At 52.8% G+C, this 25,145-nt stretch overlaps 4 protein-coding genes across 4 annotated transcripts; 1 reads left to right on the top strand and 3 right to left on the bottom strand.

The window, feature by feature from the left end:
* Nucleotides 1–1,379: 1,379 nt before the first annotated feature.
* V2A60_009820 (uncharacterized protein) lies at nucleotides 1,380–4,422 on the top strand (the record flags this gene model as incomplete). Its single annotated transcript, XM_083261084.1, has 2 exons — nucleotides 1,380–1,946; nucleotides 2,005–4,422. 2 exons carry the CDS (start codon nucleotides 1,380–1,382, stop codon nucleotides 4,420–4,422), a joined length of 2,985 nt encoding a protein of 994 aa, XP_083117210.1.
* Nucleotides 4,423–5,880: 1,458 nt separating this feature from the next.
* On the bottom strand, nucleotides 5,881–6,264 carry V2A60_009821 (mitochondrial 37S ribosomal protein mS37; the record flags this gene model as incomplete). Its single annotated transcript, XM_083261085.1, has 2 exons — nucleotides 5,881–6,029; nucleotides 6,159–6,264. The coding sequence occupies 2 exons, from the start codon at nucleotides 6,262–6,264 to the stop codon at nucleotides 5,881–5,883; spliced, it is 255 nt and encodes an 84-aa protein (XP_083117211.1).
* A 472-nt stretch (nucleotides 6,265–6,736) lies between these two features.
* On the bottom strand, nucleotides 6,737–8,692 carry V2A60_009822 (uncharacterized protein; the record flags this gene model as incomplete). Its single annotated transcript, XM_083261086.1, has 2 exons — nucleotides 6,737–7,132; nucleotides 8,570–8,692. 2 exons carry the CDS (start codon nucleotides 8,690–8,692, stop codon nucleotides 6,737–6,739), a joined length of 519 nt encoding a protein of 172 aa, XP_083117212.1.
* Nucleotides 8,693–18,525: 9,833 nt separating this feature from the next.
* V2A60_009823 (uncharacterized protein) lies at nucleotides 18,526–20,446 on the bottom strand (the record flags this gene model as incomplete). Its single annotated transcript, XM_083261087.1, has 3 exons — nucleotides 18,526–19,006; nucleotides 19,067–20,032; nucleotides 20,097–20,446. 3 exons carry the CDS (start codon nucleotides 20,444–20,446, stop codon nucleotides 18,526–18,528), a joined length of 1,797 nt encoding a protein of 598 aa, XP_083117213.1.
* Nucleotides 20,447–25,145: the final 4,699 nt, after the last annotated feature.

Below are 25,145 nucleotides of genomic sequence, written 5' to 3' on the forward strand. Positions count from 1 at the left end.
GCCTGTCACTTGGAAAGCGTCGACGGCAAATAGATCAATTTACAGGTTGTTTTTTATTCATCATGTTTTTTGTACCTGATTTGTAGAGTAGGTGCATTGATTTACTTGGAGGTGTCGGGTGTCTAGGAGTTAATAAGGGGTCGGTTGTTTACCTTGGCACCTTGGATGCTTGGGTAGCAGGTACCTAGGTACCTGCCAGCCTACCTTCTAAGTACCCGCTTGCCTCCCGGACAAGAGATGCTGTGAATCAACTCCGGGTTCCATTTGTAGTACTTACTACGGTATCTAGGTAGGTATCTAGGTAAAATAGGTACGAGCCTGCGCAGTAGGTACCTCTCAGTATTCTACTAATGTCGGTGGCCCACCGCTGTGGCCGCTGTGCAACTGTCAAGTAGGTAGCGGCCGCTGATGGAGAAATGCACTACTCAAACACGCTAAATGCCCTACATTCCACCTCTCGACTGGTAAGCTAAGCTGGCTGGGTGGCAAGCTGGCCTCGCTGGCAAGCTGGCCTCGCTGGCAAGCTGATGGCTGGGTACCAGGTGCCCCGTAGAAAAAGAAGAAACCCACCTAGAAGAATCTGCAGCCGCCACCCTCCAACGGGCCATCTGGGCCGGCGCGCTGGGTTCCTACTGCCAAACGGTACTATAGCCCAGTGCAAACCACCAGTGCATCACCAGGTACCACCCACCTAACCGCTGCGGGCGGTTCAGATTACTTAGGTCTTTGCCTTGATGCCTGCCTGCCTGCCTGTCTGTCCCCCCCCCGATCCCCCTCTCCCCCCTGTCAGTTCTGCAAAATGGAGACCGCCAATTGCTGCTGTTCTCCTCCCCCCCCAAATCGTCTACGCTCCGCCGCCGCTCTGCCATTTCCATCTCATCCTCGACCTCGTTCCCCTGCGCCTCCTGGCTTACCTTCGGCTTGCATCCTCCGCCGCAACTCCTCTCTGCGCGGCCCCAAACCTCTCTGCTCATCACGCCGAGCCGTCGAACAGTATTCTCGCCCTCGTCTTTTTGTCGCATTCCCTTCTTCGCCACTCGAACCGACATCCGCTCTCCGCCTCTGCATTTGCACACACGCTATACGCACCCCGCCGGCTCCCGTCACCAGCTGCTCGACCGACTCCCACGGCGGTGATCCTCCGCTGCGCCCTTCTTCTCCGTCCATCCTTTCGAAAAGGCATACCGCGGTCCGCCGTCTCTTCTCACACCTTTCGCGCGATACCAGCTCCTCCTCGTCGCCGACCAGCCCGCCTGCCGCCGTTGCGGCCACCGCGCAGCCCGCCCGAACCAGGCATTCTCCCGCCTCAAACGGCTGCCCGACATCTTCACATCGTGCTTCCCCTGCCTCGGCACGCCCCGCGCATGGGCCTATAAGATATGGCGCACGCTATTTTGATGAGAACCAACACAGCACCGGCCCTACAAACTACAAACGGCGTCGGAGGCTTGACCAAGATGGCCAGCGCCCCTCGCAGTAGCCACCTGTCCAGCGCCACCACCTACGCTGGCTCTTCCACCTCTCTCAGCTCTCTCAACAGTACCGCCACTGTTGTCCCTCAGAATGGAGGCCCCGTCATCGCCACTGCCAACATCATCAACCAAAAGGCCGATGCCTCACGCTCCCTGTACCAGATCTGCGTCTCCCTCAAACAGCGCCTCGCCCAGGTCCCCGACTTCCAGCCCTTCCTCGACCAGCTGGATCCTACCGACCCCGTCGACTCCCTATGGAACCTCTTCCGCTCAGGTCATCCCCTCCTCGTCATCTTCAACTGTCTGCAGGGCGAACCCCTCGAGGTAGACGACCCCAACGCCTCCGAAGCCAAAAAGTCAAAGATTGCCATCTTCAAATTCGTTCAAGCCTGCCTCAAGGAGCTGCAATTGCCCGCTGCCGACACTTTTGTTATTACGGATTTGATGGGAACCGACACCAGTGGCTTTGTCAAAGTTCGTCGCCCTTGCCCAACCATCATCACCCTTGCTAACCCCCTCCTCCCCTACGCAGGTAACTCAAGTTGTCAACTACGTGCTCGACCTTGCCGAGCAGAATGGACACCTGCTCCAACCCCAATTATTACCCGCGGAAGCCTCCTCTGTGCCTGACGCTGGCACTAAAATGAGTTATAGGGACCACGTTGTCAAGGAACTTGTCGATACCGAGCGTAAATACGTCCAAGATTTGGAAAACTTGCATGATCTCAAGAAGAGATTAGAGCAGAAAGGTGACGTGCCTGGCGACATTGTCCATCAGATCTTCCTCAACATCAACGCCATCCTCGATTTTCAGCGCCGATTCCTCATTCGTGTTGAGACTACCAATTCTATGCCCAAGGACGATCAGCGATGGGGTGCGCCCTTTTGCTTCTACGAAAGCGCCTTCGACATTTACCAACCCTTCATTGCCAACCAGCGCAAAGCCGGTCAAATCGCCAACCAAGTTTTCGACAAGATACGGCTTTCAGAGCACCCAGTCGCAGCCGACTTCAACACGTTGGGCGGCTTCTTGCTCAAGCCCATGCAGCGCCTCGGCAAATACCCGCTACTTCTCAAGGATCTCAACAAAAAGGCAGAGAACGAAGAAATCGAGGAGGACTTGAAGACAGGCTGCGAGGCTGCCGAGAGAGTCGTTCACAAAGCCAACGACGCTGTTCACCGCGCCCTGCTTGACGAGGCCCTCGACGAGCTCATCGTCAGAGTAGACGACTGGAAATCCCATAGAGTGGAGCAATTCGGTAATTTGCTTCTGCACGGTATATACGGCGTGATCACGGGCAAGACCGAGCAAGAGAAGGACTATGAGATCTATCTCTTTGAAAACATCTTGCTATGCTGCAAAGAGGCCTCTGGCAACAAGACCAAGGACAAGAAGGACAAGACTCGCTCCCAAGGCCCCAAAATCAAGAACAAGAATGCCAAGCTGCAGCTCAAGGGCAGAATTTTCATGACTAACGTGACAGATGTTGTGTCCCTTTCCAAGCCTGGCTCGCATTCGGTTCAAATTTGGTGGAAGGGCGACCCTGGTGTGGAAAATTTTACCATCAAGTTCGTCCATGAGGAAATGATGAAGACCTGGGCCGTCGGCCTCGAGACACAGCGCAAGAGGAACGCGCCCCGCATGTCGGTCAACAGCGAGACTGCTCCCCAAGACTTTGCATGGACAAGAGACCACGGCATCGAAAATCCCTACCTCCACCAGGATGAAGAGGACGACGACGAATACGGCTCCTCGCAGTTCCCAGCCCCGCCAGGCTCATCCTTACCTCGCACCTCGTCGAGTTCGAATATTCGCCAACGATCAATGACTGGAGATAGCACGCAGTCTCTGGCGTCAATTGCTAGGGCACCACCCCCCAGGTTCCCGCTACCGTTCCCCCCTGCACCCCTCAGTCTGCAGACGGGAAGCAACGGCGCGCCATCACCTGGAGCTCGAGGTGGCGACTCCTACTTCTCACCCGTCGCCGACTCACCCGTTTCTTCTCGCGCGAGTACCACGAGCGGTGTCTTCCCGGGTCCGCCTTACCAATTTCCTACTAAGAATGGCGGCTCTTCCGGCTCTGCCGGTTGGGACGAGAATGCCCGATATACAGCGCCCGCGATGCCCCGTGCCCCGTCTCGAGATGGCCCTCCCTCGTCTTACACCAAACCTCCTCGCGGTCCGTCACTGCCAGTGATGGCGTCAAACTCCAGCTCGGCTCAGCAACAACGCAGCCGCTCGTACAGCACTCCCGATGCTGGGATTCCCGGTCTCCCTCGACAGCGACAACCAAGCCAGGGTAATATTCCGGCAGTACCTGGTATCCCTCAGCACCTACACGACAGCCAGATTGCGCGGTCCCAAAACGGTTCTCCGCGCAACGACCTGCCCATTCGAACGAACAGTAGTAGCCCCGGCGCCCCAAGACAACCCATGCACAAGCATTCTGGTAGCCTAGGCGGCACAATGTCACACTTTCCAGCCCAACCCATCTACCCACGCCAAAATACACCAAGTATGCAGGGCTCATCGATGCTCCGTGTCGATCCTGTTGTTGCTAACTCGCGAAACGGCTCCCCGTCCCTGCCGAGCGCGCCACTCGGCCCATCCTCTGCTGAATCTTACTCCAGCGATATGCCCTTGCCGACGCAGCTCAAAGTTCGCGTCAACTGCGACAGCGGAAATTACATTACTCTTGTTGTAGCGTTTAACATAAGCTACCAGTCCTTGATTGATCGCATCGACGCGAAGCTCGCGCGCTTCATGAATAGCAGTATCAGCAAGGGAAATTTGAAGCTTCGTTACCGCGACGAGGACGGCGACTTTGTCACCATTGAGAGCGACGATGATATTCAGATCGCCTTTATGGAATGGCGGGAAGGAGTCCGCAATATATACACCCTTGGCGTCGGCGAAATTGAACTATTCTGCGTGGGCGACCATTCTTAGAACGAGCGAGGCATACCCGACTTGCTTGTGTTGGTCAAAACGCGAGCGATTTCCAATTATATACGACAAGCACGCAACCCTACTCAAATATTAACACCTCTCTCAACATACTGGGCTTTTCTACACACCGAATCGCCCTCTCAATTTCAAACCGCAGACCCGCTCGCTCTCTTTGCTTTACGACATCAGCCCTCTCTTGAAAGATTCCCTTCTTTTCTTCTCCAATCTTCTTTCACGCATCGGTCGGGGCCCTTTGGCATTTACAGTCTTATCCTATACACCACATTCGTTAGGCTTTTTTTTTCTTTTTTACAATATGGGTTGCATTTTGGCGCAGGCGACTACAAATATTTTAGGCGCGGGTATTGAGATGGGTACATTGAGCATTTTTCTGTTGCTTTTTGCCATTTCTTGTTCTTGTTCACTTTCTTCCTTGTTTGCCGTTACTAGGCAACTGCATAGTGGTCGTCCATACTTCTTTTCCACTTGGTATCCTTTCTTCATGCATGTCTGCCCCCCTCTAAGGGTGTCGTATGTTTGCTTTGGACGAGCAACAGCGGACAAGGAAATACGATTCAGAAACCATCTGCTTTATTTTTCTCCTGACCTGTGGTCTCGGACACTGGAGGAGGATACAGAAGAGGGAGGGAGAGGGTGCGCTGCTACATTCAACGCTGGATAGACTGCTGCTTTCTCATTCTTCTCTCTTGAATTTTTCCCTTTTATTATATTCTCCCCCTTCTTTTTCTTGTTTTGACGCAGTTAGATTTTTTTGGTTGATACCGCTGGTGGGCTGAAATGTCGTGCAGCTTTACCCTGGCGGAAAAGGAATGTCGAATTTCAAAGCAATAAACTAACCTTCCTTGTATGCCCTACTTTTTTCGACAAGGCTCAAGTGTGAAGTTTTCTGCCGTGATGTCTGGAGCGAGTGTGTGTTGGTAATGTTCAGCCCATATTGACTCGACAGTATAACGAAAATGGTGTGAATATTTTTTGGTATTGTACATGGCTTTCTGATGAGACGCTTGTAAATGATTGGGAGCATATGCAGCTATTTGGGTCTGCCGCACCCCCCTCCTCCATTTTATGAATATTATACACGGTGCCTCGTACCCAGGCAGCCTTTTGATATTTATTTCCAACAAAGAAAAAGGAAAAAAACGCCAGCATGTTGTGTTCATTCGATGGCTCACTGGCCTCCCCAGCTTACGACAGACGCAAAAAAGTCTGTCCTCTTCAACTCTTCCACTACTCTTGCCGTGTTTTGTTGCATCGGGTGAGAAAGCCTCTCCCGGAAACCACCTTTGAGTCTTTGCAACCTATGCGGCCCCCTGCCCGGCGCATCTTTCTCTCTCTCTCTCTCTCTCTCTCGCGCGCGCGCGCGCTTCCTCCCGCGAGAGATCAGCCCAGGGGTATGCAGGGTATGTCTCGTTTCGGTCCGTTCCTTTCTTGTCTCGTTTACGTCGGCTTGCCGTCGTAGGTTATGTACCGGCCCAGACGGCCCATGTGGTGGTTGATGGTGTTGGGCGGCGCGGGCTGCGGCTTGGGGCCGTCCATGCACTGCCGCAGCTGCGTCTCGATGGCGGCGCACCCGGCGGCGTTGTATCCTGCGGAAGCCCAGCAAGCTTTTTGTCCCCGACCCGACATTTGACCGTTAGCGCAAGAATCACAATTGCAAGAGAGAGCTTAAAATTCAAAGAGGATAGAAAGAACAGGTCAAAAAAAAAAAAACGTACCGAGGACGCTGGACATGACTACGGTGCAAGGGTTCTTGGGGTTGCGCTTGGGGTTCTTGACGCGAAGAACCTCCAGAGGCGGTAGGCGGATGGGCTTTTGTGGCATCGCGGACGGTCGCAGCCCGATCTGGGGGGGCGAGTAGAAAGAGAAGGCGTCGTCGGCGATGCTCTGAATGACGCAATTAGAGTAGGAAGACACACTCTCTTGTCGTCCAGCTTGCGCATGAAGCTTCTCCTGCGCAGAATGGGCTGGTTCGAAATGGTAAATTTGAGGTCACGTGCCTCACCACGTGCCGCACTTCAACTTCTCGCCAACTTGCACAGAACTGAGTGATACCCGCCCCTGAGTAGAGGACAATTGCATTGCTAATGGTGTGCTTGTCATTCTACTTTTGGATCATGCAGCGTGAGTTTTTTTTTTTTTTTTTTTTTTTTTTGAAAAAAAGTGACGCTGCTAAGAGATGGCCACCACGCTGTGGTGATGGGCAGGGCAGGCCAAGACAACTTGAATGAAAAAGCAGACGGAAATGAAAATTGACTTGCTAAAAACATAATATCTCGAAGCGAATATATGGGTATCAGAGCATGGTAGGTAGTATGTCCTTGTCGGATTTGCGATATGCTGCCGGCGCCGGCACGGGCTTCAAGCGCTCCGGCCAGCCAAGGCCTCTCCAGCGGGCTTTGCGCTTCCGCTGCCGTCCCTTGCCGTTTCCAACATTTTGCCCGTTTTTCTTCTTCTTCTTCTCCTTGGTTCCTGTCTTCATGCCAGCCGCCGCCGATTTGCGCGCCCGCCTCCGGCGGAAATACCAGACGGCGCCAACCAGGATGAGCAGGATAGGCACGCCGATACCGAAGCCCAGGATGAAGCGCGTGCTCCTCTCGTCGCCGCCGGCATTCTTGGCCGCCACACCCCCGGCCGCGATGCCGCTGCCGGCTGCCGCGCGCCTGTACGATGATGGCTGGTCCGCCGACTCCTAGTCGTCATGTTAGAGAAACATGTTGATTTGATTCGGGGAGAAAGGGCGGAGTTTGACTTGCCAGCTTGGATCCCGGTGGAATGTACATTGCTTTTTGTATTTGCGTGATGGACAGCCGGGGCCGGCGCGCACGACCGCAGCATTCAAGGGCGATTTTATGCTCTTTCACGGGCCCGTTGGCTCTGGACGACTTGACCGGCTATTATATCCTCTGAAACTGCACACAGCAGTTCGAAATTCGGTGCTGTTTCCGTGCCTGCATCAACCAAGATGGAGAGAGAATACAAGCTGGGAGGCGTTGCATAGTTTGTAGTTACGCTCTCGGTGACTTTTGACCTCTTCTTGCAACGCCAAGCGACAATGACGTCCATGCCCCTAACCATGATGTCGTCGCCCCACAGCCAGAGCCTTGACAGCCATTTATCAACTACCAGGATCGAGGCCGCAAAGAGCGTGGATCGTACTCTGGGACAGTGTAGTTTGATTAAGCTTAAAAAAGTGAAAGTGAAGTCTCCATCTCGGACCATCGGCTTTCCTTGGTGGTGATTTCGAAAAGACATGTTACCGAGACAAGACGCCCATTGGTGGCTAGCCCTCGGCGGTTCCTGAATATAGCAGGTGCAACTTCTGAACGGACTTGTGACGCACTGCCATCTTATTAGCGGCTGTTCTATCTTCTCGCGAATATCCACGCAGGAAAAAAAAACAATTGGTTTGTGATTCTCTTCTCCGCGTTTGTAAATGCCTTCCTTCTTGAGACTCGCTGTGGCGGCATGTGCCAAGCCAAGGCGCCAGGCGCGCCCAGTAAGCTGACTGCCAAGAGTTTTGTTAGCGGCGGCGCTGGAGGCAGTGCAAAGACTGGAGTATGATGAGTTGCTGGAGCTGCGATGATTAGGATACCAAATAAGAAGCGCCAGAAGCGATTCGTCGTGAACTGCTCGCTGAGCCTCGCTTTCTGCCTTTGAAATGATGAGGGCGCGTAGGCGTTGTGAGTTTCCACGACGGGCTCTCGAGCAAAGCTTTTTACACTGTATCTGTATAGTCCGAGAACTGTTGGATGGCTGATCATAGAACGCCTCATTCAGGGTACACGAGACGAATCATTCCAACTTGGCTTGAATAGGTAATGGCCGTGAAGCAATACCTCAAGGGCTGCCGTAGCGTTTGCAAGGGGGAGCGTCGCGGGGTTGTGAGAAGCGCTTGGCCGTTCCGTTTGCATCTAGAATCAATTTAATTCATCAAAGGGCCCAGACTCTCGGCCGCAGGTAGGCAACTGGAGATGCGAGTGCTCGAAGGGGGGACTGTCAAGTCTATATAAAGCCGCTATTGCCTCCAGTTTGGCCCGATATCTCATCCCAGCTCATTCCCCTCTTCAAAAACCTTGCCATCTCCTACAATCAAAAAAATGCAGATCCAAACACTCATTACTCTCACCTTTGCGGCGCTCGTGGCCGCCTCCCCCCTCGAGGCACGAAAGCCGCCTACGCTGGCAGAATGCTGCTGCTGCAACGGAACCCCCGAGCTCGGCTGCCCGGTTAACCAGGACTGCACGTCCATTCGACCCGGTACCTGCGGATTCACTCGGTGCCCTTTCTGATCGATATCTTGCGCCGCGTTTGGGACTCGCCAACGATGAGCCGATCTGGCCGGTTGGGCGGGAGGGAGTCACAGTTTCAATGGGCAGAAGCGCTGCGTTGCGCTGGGGAAGATGAAGAATTGTTAAAAAAAGAAAACGGCTGTGATTTACTAAGAACTACATATCTATTTTCTCCTATACGCTTTAACCTAAAGAAGACCTTTTCAGGCCAAGATTGCCCTAAAGTCCACTATGTGTTGTACTCGACTACTTACCGCCACAGATGTCAAACTACATAAGACCAAATAATTCACCAATTGGTGTGGTACCTACCTTTTGCCAGTAGACCAGTAACGCGACAACAGATGAGGTTGTACTAGCACGTTGTCTTCGCGAGTACCTCGATATCAACGACCAAACAAGTCAGGGACGGCCACCTGCAGGAGATTCTCTCGTCCCCTCGGAATCGCCAAGACACTCTCAACCCTGCAGTAATAGTTCGTTGGAACCTTGAACCACTTGAAAAGACAAACTGGTGTTAATTTTGATCCATTTACAATGACCAAGTGCAATGAAGCTCCAGCTGTCCCGCAGGCACGAGCCTGAACCGAGTTGCCAGCTTGACCGGCCGTGAATACAGACTCTCCCAATTTCGAATGACTACCGCCAATTCGATTCATATCTATTCGCCTGTTGCAAGAAAAAGCGAAGCTGAGCTTCGAAGAGGCTGCGCGAAGCGAAGTGAAGAATACAGAGCGGAGAGGTACTGGGAGGTATGGCACAAGTGAAGACCATCTCAAGCTTGAGGCACTCGCAATGACCAGTGGTTGATGAGAGGACGGCAGAAACAAGGCAGGCGTGCAAACATAGTAGCAACAGCAAGACGCGTAATTGCAAGGGTGTTGCCCATGCGGCTCTTAGGGTGGGCGTTAATAAGGAGTGCTGATGCCGGGCTTTGCCCAACAGTGCCCTCCTATCTGCGAGATATTTGTTTTCGTACTGTACAAGACTTCTATGCGCTCTTATCTACTGTCACGGATTGAAACTAACAAGCGAATACCTCAAGCGCCTTGCTGAACGAGCACTTGGGAGCTTCTCAGCGATGTATGCCTCCGCTACATTTCTCTCGGTCGTCGTCGCGTCTGTGTTGGTCGCACAACATCACATTTATGCCATGTCGATCAGAAATAGAACACAAAGATGTTTTTCCATAGAATATTATAAGCGTGGTTGATCAAATTGTTTCTCTGCAGACAAGATCTTAAGCACTTTGATCGGTTGCCGTCTTTTCATCGGAACACTACAACGGCACCAGCAAGAAACACTTTAGTTCTCGACATGCCGGCTTCGAAACGTGTACAAACAGCCGAACCGTCTGACACATGATTTCTACGATCCAAGGCTCTTTAAGTGACACCCTTACTACCTTGTCAAAACCGGCTGAGCCCCCATGGGATACACAGGTCTCTATCGATGCAATGTCGTTTCGCTTCTCATCAAGTCCACTAAGGGCACAGAAACAATACTTTGGGTGAATATGATGGGTCTTTTGGTATACCGATGAGACGCTGCCATGACTCAGGGCTACAGCCATCTATGGCCATGGATCTTGTCTCTGACAGGGTCAACTCTGTACACATCGTTTCTAAGTTGCCTTGAGTAGCCGAACCTAGGCCCAACTTGAGATTCAGTGACTTGGAATACGCCACAGCGAGAGATGACGCCTTATCGACTTTCGGCCGGGACATCAGCGAGTACACGGCGAGGTGCCTCGCTCAGTCAGTGATTGAAGAACTGAACACTCGGCGAATTCTCTAGTGGAAGGACAAGGCGTGTCACACGTTATACTTGGTGACGAGACTCCGCTATCCACACTTAAATTTCGATGCGCTCATAGCCTCTGCTGACCCCATGAAGTCTATCATCAACTGCTGATATCACGTTGCCCAGGGCCCTCGAGGGCCAATCGTTTCAAAGTACTACGTTCCCTCTAAGTCTTCATTGTGTGAAGACATGCCTTGGTCAGTAAACAGCTTTTTCAAGAGCCGAGCTCAAGGTACGGCTTGAGCTAGTAGTTGACAGAGCTACCGCAAGAAGAACAGACAGGTGTCAATTTTTACGAACCGCCATATCAAAATCCAGTGATTGGCAAGTAGAGCAAATCGCACCATCTATCCTACGATGATGGGATGATCTGAGTGCCGTCTATCTGCGTTCGGATAGTCATTTTGTGCTTGTCGAGCTCGAAGACTCTCTTGATCTTTGTGACACACCCAACACACCCAACTCTGTCGTTTGGTTTTTAATCGAATAAATCATATGGGCACCAGCTCTTTTGGCTGTACAGTTACTGCCGATACAATGGCTGTCTTTGCTTGATTTGTATCCTCCGGCCATGGATGTACACTTGAAGAGAGAATGAATTCTCCAGACCAATAAGAACCATAGTCTGGAGGAAGCAATTGCGTCATTGCAGAGGGTGACAATGACGAGTTCATGCTAAAACTCTAGAGGAACTCACTCAAAGTCCTCATGTTTTACTATAATACAGATGTGGAAAGCAGAAATAGGATACATCTCCATACTCTAAAGATGGTCAACAGACCCTTCCAAGAGGCTAATAAGGACTGCAAGTGACGTATTTACGCTGAGTTCACAAATTCGTCCAGACATGGGTATGAAAAAGTATTGACGGTAAACGCTGTCATATAAAAGTCTCTAATTAGCATGTGAAGAGAAATTTTACAACGACTAAAGCTGCCTGATGACTAAATAGCAGAAGGAGGACGGGCATCTCAACCAATAGTACACTTACAACCAATAGGGTAATAGCCTCCTATGTTCAAGCCATTGTCAATGTCCGGTATTTCACAGCTGGAATACGCTGATGATAGACTAGTACGGATGCTTTGACCTCGACTTATACGTTTCTATCCGAGACAGCAGCTGCTACATCGATGCCAGTGGCAACAAGATCTACAGAAATAGCACTGTTACCTCTTCGAAGCTGTTAGGTTGATAGCAGCTAGTATATTACCGGAGAAGACTGTCTATGTATGATACGCTGGTAGACTGGCAGTCGATGTACACATGTGACACAATATGCGAGGAGGATATGGTAAGAAGCAAACAGGTCAAGATCAGCAGTCTGAGCGGCTTGACCCCGCCTAGACTCCGAGCAGTGCAAGAGTACAGCCAATCCTGGAATAGCCATAGGGCTCAGCGATCGTAGCCAAACGAGCTAGGGCTGCAACCTTTCCAGTTCCAGCTACACAAGGCGAAAAGTAGGGAGAGAGGGAGGGGGGGGGCGTGTTCAACGGGCACGCGACATGGTACGGGCTTGTCCTGTTATCGAATAGCGCGGCCCTCACCTCCTCTCCTTAGGTTCAGACGGCACTTTTAAACGAACGTTGTGTTGTAAGAAGATTGGCTGTGGTGGGAAGAAAAATTGCCAGGGTTTAGTTTCCGAGTATAGAAGTTGCCGAGCACGCGCCGGCATTGGTCAAAGCGGAGAATGTTGCCTTGCGCAACATTTTCCTTGCAGATTTAGAGCAATATCATGGGTTTTGAAACCCTTGCCAAAGTTCATTCTTTGATCAATGGGCCGAGTATCTTTCGGCACATTTTCTGGATTGTGTCGTCAACATGTATATGCAGGATGAACGAGAAAGGCTGGCTGGCTGACGGGACCGTCGACATTGAAGCAACCCTGAGCTCTTCCCCCAGTAGGGAGTGCCTAGCAATTCGAGACGCCGAAACCCATGTACGATTGTATTGTTAGAGTTGGGAAATATGGGCTGTAGTGGAATATGATTATGCCATGGTCAAAACATTTCGGAGGGGCGTGATGCTGGACAACGCGGCTTCGCATCACGCATTACGAGCGCAGTGTTTTCCTCGACTTATCCACGACGCCGAGAGCTGGCTTTGGACGCAAACGGAGAAGGTAAACGTTCTTCTCGGAGAATTTTCAGGCTGCCCACAAGGCTCGCGAGCTTTGGGCAATCCATCATCAGAGAGGGCTGAAATAGAACGACGAGGCTCTCGGCACCGCCACCGGCTGGCCAAATCGACGAGCATCGGACAACATCGTACGGCCCAATTGTCCGACTGTCCCACTTAAAAAAACGTAGCAATCTTCTGTCCGACCTTCCATGGCGTAATAAGAATGTCAAGGAAGGGGGGGGGAGGGTGTAAACGAGTTGTTCTCAAAATTTTGGGCGTGCGGACGGGGAGCCTTGCAAAGCAGCCTCCATATATACCCAGAAGGATTCAATGTCCCACTCGGCCGAAGCCACGTATACACACCCCTTTACATGCGGGCGGTCGCATGGCGGCTGTAGTTGCGCTGATCCTTTTTTCTTTTGTGAAAATATGAAGGGTTCTGGAAGACGCTTCATTAGGCTTACGACCCCCGTGAAGAGGGGGAGGGAAAAGGGTTCGGACAAGTGTGTAAGACGTTGCTGGAATCCCGAAAGCTGACAACCGGTCGTCGTATCAAACAAAGCTAGCGAACCGCACTGCACGTCCGGGATCTAGGTATGCGCCGCTTTGGGAGACCATTTCCAGATGGATGATATAGAAGAGTCGTCTACGGTCTTCTTCAATAGCCCTTACGTGCATAACGGGGGAAACGTCAGAGTTGGACCGATTCTAGAGTCCGGCAGCTGGGAGCTGGCAGCAGGGGGGCGGGATATCAAGTACGTAAAGAACGCAGAAGGATCGAAAATTGATTAAAACTCGCCTTTGAAGATTTGATTTCAGAGTGCACATACATTGCTTCAAAGCAGTGACGCCATCGTTCCGAGCCGCTGCCCATGCAATGCCGGCAAGTTGTCAACTGCCGGCCCGCCGACTGTCAGCTTCAAGGCCGGGTTTCACACATCACCGGTCGTCGGCATGCCAGGGGCAGGTTACAGTATGATGTATCAGGCACGCACCCGTACCATCTTATAACTCAAAAGATGCTCATACCCTACAGGCGGATGATATCATGCCCCAACTTCAACTTGCACAGAGCTCAGCCCCTTCCAAAACTCGCCCGGTGCTTCTTTCGTCATTCCACAAACGAGCCTAGCGACGTCTCCCCGCAACACGCCACAAACTAGAAGGCGTTTTTTTTTTTCATTTTGAATCAGTATCTGCCCCTGTAGCCTGTCGCCTGACAATCTCATATCCGCTTACACAGCATCATGCCCAGGATGTGGCCGGTGCTGGCGGCTCCATGTAAGCCAAGGAGTCAATGTAGTAGGTCCCAAAGCTGAAGCGTGAAAGTGAAAGTGAAAGTGAAAGTTTTTTTTTCTAAAAAAAAAAGACGAGAATGTCGGGTTTCCGTAGTTTGAGAAAGAACATTTCTGCTTTCGCCAGGGTTGAAAGACGCTCTACGGCAGAACAGATCTTCGGGCACCAGCACATGTTTATTTCCCATTTCCTAGAATCAACGGCTCTTCCTTACTTGCAACTGCGCAATCAAGCCTACACGACCAAAACGTAATCGACCAGAGGGGGGGGAGGGGACTTTGCGATATGTCACATCACCACAGCCAGCCCGGCCTACCTGCCCACATGCACCCGGGAAAAACAAACCCAAGGCCCTGCCAAGATCTACGTGCCGCACAATGCGACGCTGCTCCGCCAGCCGCTCTTTTCGAAGAGCGGCTGGCGGAGTGTGGGCAGGAAACACCAAAATAGGGTGCTGACCGGACTTTTACTGATGATGTGCGGTTTTCTGGATCCGTCTGGTTTTTTTTTCCCGGCCCTTTCTTTTTTTTTCCCTTTCTCCTTCAAGTCAAGCAGCGAGGGCCGGAAGAGGGGTAAAGGTACATTTTTCAAGAGAAAAAAAAAACGGTTCATAATCCGAATTAAAAAAAAAAGAAACCTGTCGCCTTTGCGGTACGCCGCCATTGGTGAGGAGTTCATCGCAACACGGGCCCAAGAAAATCATGAACCGTTCCCGCGAATCCCTCTTTTTTTCCCTTTTTTTAGACAGGGACGGACGGGAGGACCGAAACACCCCGCTGCTTGTGGCCGTGATAACGTACATGTATGTACCAACCGAGCCCCGAGTGGGTTGGGTATGCTGCGCCGGAGCGAGCTGCTTCTCTCTCTGGGTTGGTTTTTGTCAAAAGGCTGGGCCGGAAGCCGCACTCTCCTCCTCGGCGGCCCCCCCCTTTCTCTTCTGGGTTCCCACCTATCGTAGTTCTCGGGATTGTCGGGGTCCCAGCTCAGAGTGTCTGTGCAACGCGCGCCGCCGCTACCCCTCCCTCTCTCTTGTTCAAGGCTCGTTTGAATAATGAATGCGGTTAGAGAGGAAGAGGGCGTGCCGGCCGAAACGGCACCGCCGTGGTCGGATGACACCCCCTCCCCCTCCAATGGCTTATTATTACGCCCTTTTTTTTTAATACTTTTCGAGTGTGTTTTTTAAGTGTGCCCGGCTTCTGTCCATAAAGAGGATCGACGTGTGTGTGTGTACTCTTTGCCTTACAGGGCGGTAGACGAGACAAGGAAGCAAGGGAGGGAGAGAAGGGTGGAGTGGGAGTTGAGGCTTTTGCCACGCGAGACACAGCCCTGGGGGTTTTCCTTTTTTTTTTTTTTTTCTAAAAAATCTGGCTGCCGCCTTGTAATTCCATGTTTGGAAAAAAGACGAGCGCTGACCAGTCAGGTATACAGCTGAGAGCCGGGAGCTACATCGTGATCCAAGCTGACTCGCTGTCTTTTTTTTTTTCAGCTTATACAATAGCACAATGGCGTAAGGCAACGGCAACGGCAAAGGCAAAGGCAAAAAAAAAAGAAAAAAGAAAAAGAAAAAGGCAGATGGGCATCCCTGCCAACACCCCCATCAAGCCAACTTTCCGTCTTACAAGATCCATACGTCCCCGATTTCCAGCTGCTGCCAGCCGCTGCCTACATATGTATCATGTACGTTTACTTTTAGGGTTTTGGTTCCGTGGCGGTCGATGGCGCCCAATGCACTTTGTTTTTTGTTTCTCGCAACAGTGTCCAAGCATGTTCGTCCCATTCATTCTTGGGATCCGCAATTTCAGCCCCCGACAAGAAAGTTTCCTGCCCAAACAATTGACAGGCCCGTTGCCGGCCGGCTTCAACACTGCATGACACAGGCACCCCCAATGGAGATGGAGAAGGAAGGGGGGGTGCCAAAATGATGATTGTTGAGCGGGAAAGTGTTGAACGAACCATGTTCAGTCCGTTAGCAGGTGATGACAATGCTACTTGCTGGTGAAGCCGGGACACAAAACTAGAAACGAAAGTAGGTCGACCTGGGTGAGATTCTGTTTTCAACGGCGGTCCTAAATCCCGGAGACGCTTACCCAGGAGAGTCATTGATTGCCGCGAGGCTATCGCCGCCGCAACGTAGAGTAATCACCGTGGCTGACTTTTGTTGCCCTTTGATATTATCCACCAACTAGGAATTGGCATGGTCCGTCCCCCGGGGGGGTGTGTGTGTGCCCTGTTTGTTTCGCTTCCTGCCCTACAGGCGGGCTGGGCCAGATTATTCTTTTAGCTTCGGGACGTGGGAGAAAGTAGAAAGATGGCGCGCTGGTCGCACTAGTTTGGACTCCCGCACGCGCGCTTTGTCCCCACGCCGTCAACCGGAATCTCCAGTTGGCTCCTTCGCACAAACTTGTAAGCTTCCTCTCTATCCCGCCATTCCCAGCGGCGGCGCGTCTGAAGCCTCTTGGCATGGTCCTAGGATCTTGCAGGGGAGGGGAGGCAGTGGTGTGAGAAAGAGCGAGGCACGGACAAAATAAGCCCCTTTCTGAATAGACAGGATTTCGTTGGTTGCTTGGTGCCAAGATTTCATTGTGTACTGGCTTCGGACATTCAGTCTTGCCTTTTTGGCTTTCCTGAGAGACAAAAGCCGACAGCGTTGTGCCCACACACGGGACCGAGACTCGTGACGAGTCGACAAATAAGCAGCGACTTCTGTATGCTACTGATAACAGTTTTTGTTGTCGCTCTTTCGAGATGGCATCCAAAAAAAAAAAAATCATGCCCTTTTCTTCGACAGCAAAAGACGCCAAAAGTTTAAAAAATGAAATCCCCCCCCCCCGGCGGCCTTGATATCCTTTCTTGGACGAGGCTAGTGCCGACGAGGAAAGGCCAAAAGGGAGCTAGTAGACAAAGATACGCGTATTAACATTCCGTCAACAAAGGTCTTGGAGGATATGTAACTACTAGTACTGGAGACAGTAACAAATGCTTGTACCGACTGTCTTTTGGGTAGAGTTCATAGGTTTGGGGGGAGGGGGCGCACAACTGGCCATATTAGCGGTGCTGGACTCGAATCGATGGCGGGAGCCCTTGATTCTTTTCCCACCTTTCCCTTTTTTTTTTTCACTTCCTTTTTGCGCTGACAAGGACAGGCCGAATCTGTGGCTGGCGGTTCGTCGTATTGTTTCCTTTCCACGCGACGACACCAACCCAGAAGGAGAAATAAGCTCAGCCCTAAGGGAAACGGCCGTTGTCAGTCGTCATGGGGGGAAGGGGTGCAACCAAACCCCCTCCGTTCAAAAGGAGGAAAAGACCGAGATCCTGTCGGACTTGGACGAATCAAATCGTTGCGATTTAAATTTTGGCCCTTGTTGCAAGTTTTTAGTGTCTTTTTTTTTGTCCCTTTGTTTTGCAATTCATCTTTCGCGCGCGGCTTGAGCCTACTCTTGTTCTTTTTTTGGACGCAACTCTTATTATTGATGTTGACACAAGGCAGCCTCGCCTTAAACGAACTGCCGTCTCTTTGTCATGTAAAAGCTCTTTTTTTTTGAAGGAAAAAAAAATATTCCCTCGCAGCTTCAGATGATGACCAACTCTTTGCATGTTCCGTCCACGGTACTTTCGAGGGCCCGGGGCTATAATATAACAATTGTAGATTGTATACAAGTGGCAGGAAATACTAGCAAGTCGATCGGGCAGTAAACGTCCAACAATTGATACTTTATTTAAAGAAAGAAAAAACGGGAACCTGAAGCACAAGACACAGTCTCGGAGATGATTTTTGCCCGCATGATGCCAGAAATAGCAGGGCAAGGCTGGCGGCGTCGTTGTTGCCGAGGCTGCCGTAGGGCAGGATAACGCGAGGTAATAACGGCGCCCCTCGCAACCTGTCAGATCGGGTCTGTACTAAGCTCACGCAGACCACTTTTCCCTCCTTCTGGTCTGATACGTCTTGGCTGCTATTTTATTTTATTTTATTTTAATATTTCCTCGTCTCCATCATTCCTGGAACAAACCTCTCGAGGACAAGTCCATCCGCAGCTCCCAAGACCGCTAGTGCAAGACATCAGGCTCTGCTGGCGTTCCTTGGCAACAAATGGCGTGACCTAGATTTTTGCACAGCCTGGATAGTTAATCTCGTCTGTACAACATGTCTCACATCGGGTACACCGGGGACAGCTTCGTGGATGCAAAGCACGACTGCCGGCAGACAGCCTGTCTGTATTTCTGTATTTGGTACTTTTCCCATCCCCTCAGCACCAGCCTATCTAATAGTAAGAGATGAAACAACAATTCACTTGGGTATCCATATGCTTCCATCAAGATGGTCATCATGGTATCCTACCATGTCGCCATTGCAAGCCAATTTGCCCCCAAACCAAACACGAAAAAAAAAAAAGTACAAGTTCCGATTGCCCTTGCCTAATATATACCTAAATACAAAACGCCGTTGAATGACTTTGATCAACACTGCCTTGTCAAAGATGTGTCGTAAAATTCGTTGCAAAGGAGCGCAGTATGTGCATGGTGCTCCTTGCTTTGCTTATTGTTATTGTTGAACTTTTTCGAGTCCATTTGTGATTCAATGTCGGTTCCCGGGTTGCACGGGATCCTCATCCATAAGGCACGCATTCTCGAGCATGTTGGTCCACTTGCCGCTGGTACCGGCGTGGCTATGCTTAAGATGCTGTCGGAAGTGGTCGGCACGGTAGAACTTCTTGGAGGAATTGCATTCCCTAAACTTGTGCACTTCCTGCAAGTGACGGATACGTTCGTCCCAGTCGTGGTCGGTAGGGCGCTTGGGAAGGACGCCGCCACTGAGGGCACCGGTACCCGGAGTAATGCCCGTGCGAGCAAATTCGTCACCGCAGTAGCCGCACACGTCAGCCTCGCCAGGTCTATTGGTCGACTCATGGAAGGCTCGGTCATAGCCTGACAGGGCAGAGCAAGACCAGCTGTGGCGTCGAACATGGAGCGAGTTCTGGTGGCGCTCGGCCTCGTTCTTGTTCTTGAAACGGTTGCCACAGTAGTTACACTCATATTGCTTCTCAGCTTCGTGTGCACTTTTTGGACATGGGTTAGCTTTGGTCTTCGATTTCGTGACATTCTAGTAGAAAACTCACGCTAGCTCTTCGGCCGAATCAAACTTCTTGGGCTTCTTGGGGCAGCACTCGCACATGTAAAACCCCTGCAGTTTTGTAACGGCAGCCTTGCCGGGTTCGCCTACTTTGCGAGGGCTGCTGCCTGACGGTGCCCTGCTATGGACAGGAGCACGCGAGATGGAGCCGCGAGGACTGGGGTTAAGCGACGATGCTGTGGCGTATGGCGAGCCGGTGCTGGTAGGCGAGACTCCGTTGGGGGAGATGCCGCCGGGCGAACGATGGCTAAGTGCACCGGCACTGTTCTGTGCAGTGGGGATGGAGATGGTAGACATGTACGAGTTGGTTCGAGAAACGGCAGCGGTTGACGCGGCCGACAGTGAGGAGCCTTGGGGAATCGTGGCGAGACGAGCAGTTGAGGAGGGTCGAACTGCGCCACTATCGCGACGGCGCATGGCCTCGGCCAACCCGATAGGGCCGTATGCAGCGTACTCGTCGAGAAGGCTAAGGGCCTTGCGCTTGACGCCAGTGGCCGAGTGCGGCTCATCAATTTGAAGACGCTTCAGAGAACTGGTCTCTTCCATTTCCATGTCCTCGGCGCTGTGGTGATCGTAGGTTCCCTGAACAGAGTTGGTTTCGTCGCCAGTGTTGCGGCGTGAACGGGTGTGAGGCGAAGAGTAGTCAAGTTCGGAGCCGTCCTTGGGCGATCGGTCATAGTGGCGATAGCCTGAGAAGGAAGACTCCCGGGAGTCTGAAAGGCCACGCTCGCGGCTATGGATAGGAAGCTGGACGGGGAGGCTGGCGGGAGGCGGGAGGCGGGCATCCCTGTGGGCCAGGTCGCCGAGCATGGAGCGAGACGCCGATCGGTCTAGCGGCCGCAGACAATCGAGTTTGGCCTTCATGCTGTCGCAGTGGCTGTCTGCGGCAGACTTGAAGCTGAAGTTGTTGTGCTGGAGGGCGACAAATTCGGTGGGAAAGGGCTCCCGAGAGCTAGCGAGGGTTAGCAGAAGAGTTGAGACAGGGCAATAGCAGCTGCTTTGTCTCCAAGGCATACCGGTCTGTAGATGCATAGCTGGCGTACCCTTCATCACCAGTCGTGCTACCGGTGTCTCGGCGCTTGAGGCTGGGTCGTTGGTCGGCATAAGACGAGTTGAGGCTGCTGTAGTTGCTGGCATAGTCTCGACGTTCCCTCTTGAGATCAAGAGGGCGGCGGGACACTTCGCCGAAGGGCTCGGGGGGAGGCGGCAGAGGAGGAGGAACATAGTGACGAGGTTCAACACCGGGGATAGCCATGGCACCGCTGCGGCCAAAGGGCATGTCGTGATGGGAGAAGCGATCTCCAGCGTGAATTTTGATACTTGGTAAAGGAGGAGCAACCTCGCGGTATGAGGGAGGACAGGCCATTGCGGCGTCGTTCTCTCGCTGTCCCGCGTGTGGAGGAGGGTCGGGCGGCGGCGCTGCCAGGATGGGCAAGTAAAGGCGAGCGAGGTCGCGGGCGGGAGTTATGTAGCAGTTAAATTACGGAGTGCGTGTAAGCCGCATAGAGTGAGAGAGAGGAGAAGACGGCCGGGCGAAGCATCCAAATAAACCAGGCAGGCGACTGAGAAGGAAGCGTTTTAAAAATAGAAGAGGCGTCTGGGGAGGTGAGATGATGAGGCGTAGATTGATTGGTAGGAGCAGGTAAGTTGGCTGTGCAAGATTAAAAAAAAAAAGAGTAGTCGCGGCGAGGGCGGCGGTGGTTGAGGTGCGGTGGAGAGGCGAGGTGATGACGACGACTTTTTTTGCGGAAGCGCGGAACGCAAACAAGACGAGCGACGACGACGGCGAAGCGAAATGTAGGTTGCCGCAGGATAGGAGAGGTCGAGAAAAACAATCTATAGCGCTGGTTAAAGTCGAGGAGCCGGAAAATGCGAGAGAGGCACGCAGGAGCGAGCCGAAATGCAGGCGGTGGTGAGGATGTCGAGAGGTAGGTGGTGACTAGGTCGAGCAAACGGAGGATTCAGAGAGGGCGTTTGACGAGACGGAGAGGTGGGCGGGTTGAGTACATATAGCAAGTCTTTTTTTTTTCGGTGGGTGCACTATTTGCGGGCAAAACTTGGTAGGTAGAGAGGTTGGCGGATTAAAACACACTACTTAGAACAGGCAGGTCAGGTAGGTCAATCAGGTAGGCTCGGCAGCTGCTTGGGGACGCTGCGCTTGGCTTGCTGGGACCCCCCCCCCTCTCAGGCGTGCCATTGTAATGCCCTGTAATCCCCGCCTGTTGGTACCTGGGTAGAGGTCGCCTGTAGCACCAGCATGACACCTGTAGTGGTGTCTTATAGCACCAAGCCCGTCCAACTCTTACAACCAGTACCTGGCATTATTAAGGTTCCGCGGCGCAGAGCCAGAAGGACACTTACGCAGTCCCCCTCCCCCCAGGGAGCCCGCTGGAACCCACCAAAGCCTTGCCCTGTAGGCCACCGCAGTGGCCCCCCCAGCGCACTTGGTGGGTGGGATGGCGCATGGTGGATGGACGGAAGGAAGGGGGTGCTACTGGCGGGGATGGTGAGGGAGTTGCATTAGTGAGCTTGACGGGGGCGTGCGAACACTGTAACCACCTGCAGGTGTAGGGAGTGCACCCAGAGAGGGGGGTGTGGGGTGCCTGGACTGCCTCGACTCACCTACCTAAGTAACTATCCTAGCAGGTTAGGTACCAGTAGGCAAGTAGGCAGGTCTTTACTTGCCGACCTCTCTACTGCGTACACAGCATACAGCTACAGCTGCAAAGGGAGTGAGGGAGGTGCTGAAAAGACTGTCGTCAATTACGGAGAGGGGTGTACGTGTTCACTCTCAGTACACTGGTAAGTAGTGGGGGCCTCTCAAGCAAGGCATCTACTATTGAGCAACCTCCCTATCTGAAATCTTGGATGTTGAGTATGCATTGTGTACATGCCTACCAGTGCCTACTCAGTGAGCAGATCAACAGATACGTAGGCAAGCACCTGGCTACAGCCTCGGACTTGCATATGTATCCTACCTACCTATAGAAGCACACTTGTCAACATGCCTGCCTTCAGACTCATGCGCCAGCTGTAGACAGGCAGACATTGGCGCTGAAATGCCCTCGTGGCAGGGCAACGCCCCCAGCAATTTCAATCCGTCCCGTTGCCACCGCTCTTACTCAGTACTCAGTACGGAGTACTGAGTAGAAATACCCAGTAAGAAGGAGAGAAATGCCCCAGCACCTGATCCCCATCGCTCGCGCCTTAACCGTCCAATATGTGTGGGTTACCAACCAGTCGTGCGTGGCATTCGCGGTGGGCGTCGTCCAAGGGGCCAAGCGGCGGGTCGACAACTCTCTCCGACTCGCTCGCTGCCACGAGTAGAGGCGAAACTACTCATGCGCTGAAACTATTTATCCCTTCATATAATTATTATTATCCATGAGTGCCTAGGCACCCGAGTGCAATGCATACCTCCTTATTTGCAAATACTGGACTGGGCATTACTGCCCCGCGCTGTTCAAGTATTGTTTGCACTGGCGGACGCCGCCGACGCCGCCGACGCCGCCGCTGTCGGGAGGCACACCACTCGGGGCAGCCTTTTCTAGCATCTCCGCCCAAGCCTCCCTTCCTTTGACGTCGTCCAACGATAGAATCGCCGCCAACAATGCCCGGTCATGGCACCACCATCCAGCAGAGAAATCTCTCTCTCTCTCTCTCTCTCTTTTGTGCTGCTGAAATGATCCCCTGCCCCCCAGCAAAGATGTACAATCGTTTATCCAGGGCTGTTCTCCCACTTCCGCCACATGTTACTTGGCGCGCCTTGGCCCAGCCCCCTCCGCTAACACAGTCTGTCACCAGTGACCATCTACCTCCCTTCGCAAGGCTGAAGCGAGCCTGATCTGGTAGAATACGCGGGCGGATGAGCAAAACACGCCCGCTGTGATCTGTCGGTGGTCTGTCTGTTTTGTCAGGGTGGGTGGCATGGGTTGCACGACGCTATTCGTTCCCGTTCGGCCTTTCTGTGTGATGTGATCATGCAGCCTGACTGTTTAAATCGGGACTAAGACCACTGCTCGTTGATCTGACACGACCCTTTTTGTCTTCCTCCCGTGGTTACCAGTACTCTAACCTCCGTTTTACTCTCTTTGACTGTTCGTCTTGCAAGCAGCTCCCCTCCCCTCCCCAGAAGTAAGAAGACCATAGCGCCAGTGGACGCCAATAGCTCTGACGGGTTGCGCATTCTTAGCCTTGACTAGTCCCCGCCGGTAAACGCGCACTGTAAGTACTGGTCAAACCCCGATGCAGCTGCCTAACGGCCAGCTCCTTGTGCAGTTTGTCCCAAACTGCAACAGCACTCCATACTTGTGCTCAATCGCGCATGAGCATCACGAGAAACGTCGAGGTAACGTCGGGCTCGACCTGGATTTTCGACCTGAACACGGCCCACGAACCTCGTCGCACTCACTCACTCCTTTCTGTCTGATCGTCTGTTGCTGGGGAGAGGGGCGCCTCTCGTATAGCCCCGGCCCTTAAGGGCAAGCCGGTTCTTATGAGGAAACCTGCTCCCGCTCCGGCGACCACTGGCGAGAGGCCGTATTTACCGCCCAGAACCTCTGAGTCTGGGCAGCAATCAACAAGACGCCGCCACCCTTTTAGGTATCCAATCGACTAATGCTCCAGCCTTGCTGGTGCTCTTGCTAAACACTGCCATAGGCTGCTACGACTTGGTGCCATGAACAAATGTGTAATCTCTTCGTACGCTGCGTGGGAGAGCAAACACACACGTCCAGCCACAGTAGAGTCTCGCTGTCGGCGACCTGGCTGTATTCCTGCAACGGGCACGCGGCGACTTGTGTGCGTGCCGTCACTGGCTCCTGCACGCCACGCCAATGGGAGCCCGGGAAATTACCCAAGAAGGGCTGTGTACCGGAGCCAAGTCTTGCAATTCAACCCGCTTTAGCACCTCTCCAAATTGCAGTCTCGAGTATTGCTGGGCTGAGATGGCCCGTCCCCACTGCCCGGAATCCGGACCAAGTTTGTAGCCTTAGCCGCCTCCACCGGCTGGAGGCTTGCGTGGCCCTGCGACCGAGCGAGTCCTGGCCATTCCGCTGGGGCTGTTCGGGTTTCCGTATGGGTGCGGGAGCCACGGCGGCGGCGGCGGCGGCGGCGGTGTTGTCCGTCGTCCAGCTTCGTCTTCTCATGGGGCCATTGCTGCCCACCACCCCCCTGGCTCGACGGTCGGCAATTGGAACCTGAGATGTGACTTGTTGTCTGTGGTCCGCAAGAGTCAGTAATCTCGGATCTGGACCGCAGTCCTGGACCCTCTTACCCATTGGCATTGTGATTACTGAGTACGACGAAACGTTATTATCAGGCAGCTCGCTAAGGGCGGCTGTACTGGTAGCTCTACCCAACAATGCCAGAAAATGCCAGTCTCCATAGCCATCGTCCCTTTCGCTCAGTATATTCATGCAGAACTGCGGTAACACTGAAAGGGCTGTCCGCTCCTTTCGTTTTGCCAGTGTACCATCGCGATGGGTTGCACAAAGCTGGTAGCTTGCCCCGCGTGCTGCTCCGCTGCTATACTGTTTGTTATCCCAAGCTGTTAGGACGATGCGGCGTGCAAGTCTGGTCTTGAGCAGACGGCCAAGTCATATGGTCTCAGCCCGCGAGATACCAGTAGTGTTTGGAGGCCGCGATCTGCTCCATGCCTGTTGGCAGCTGGAGCGGGCTGTTTCAGCCTTCCAGCACATCGTCACCTGCATCTCCTCGATCTGGCCATCTCGTACGCCGCTTCACGCATCATAAGACACGATTAGCTGCGCCTTCTTACCGGATCACGCGAGTGATACAATCAACCCCTGGCTGTGAAGCAAGTGCTGATCCAAGGCATCATCTCCGTCACCACGACCTTCCATGGACTGCGAGGCTGTTCATACTGAGTACATTTTTACGTGGGGTATGCGCGCCGCCTTGCCCTTTGAGGCTTTTCCACGGTCAGCTGCGGGGCTAGTACTTTCGCTGCCTCTCACCTCAACAGCCTGCAAACGCACATCATCTTCCGCACTCAGCGTGGGCGCTGATGTGCACCCTCGCGAATTATTCCATCCAGGCAACGG

This window comes from Cordyceps javanica, chromosome 7 (assembly GCF_051103115.1).
Source record: "Cordyceps javanica chromosome 7, complete sequence".
NCBI lineage: Eukaryota > Fungi > Ascomycota > Sordariomycetes > Hypocreales > Cordycipitaceae > Cordyceps > Cordyceps javanica.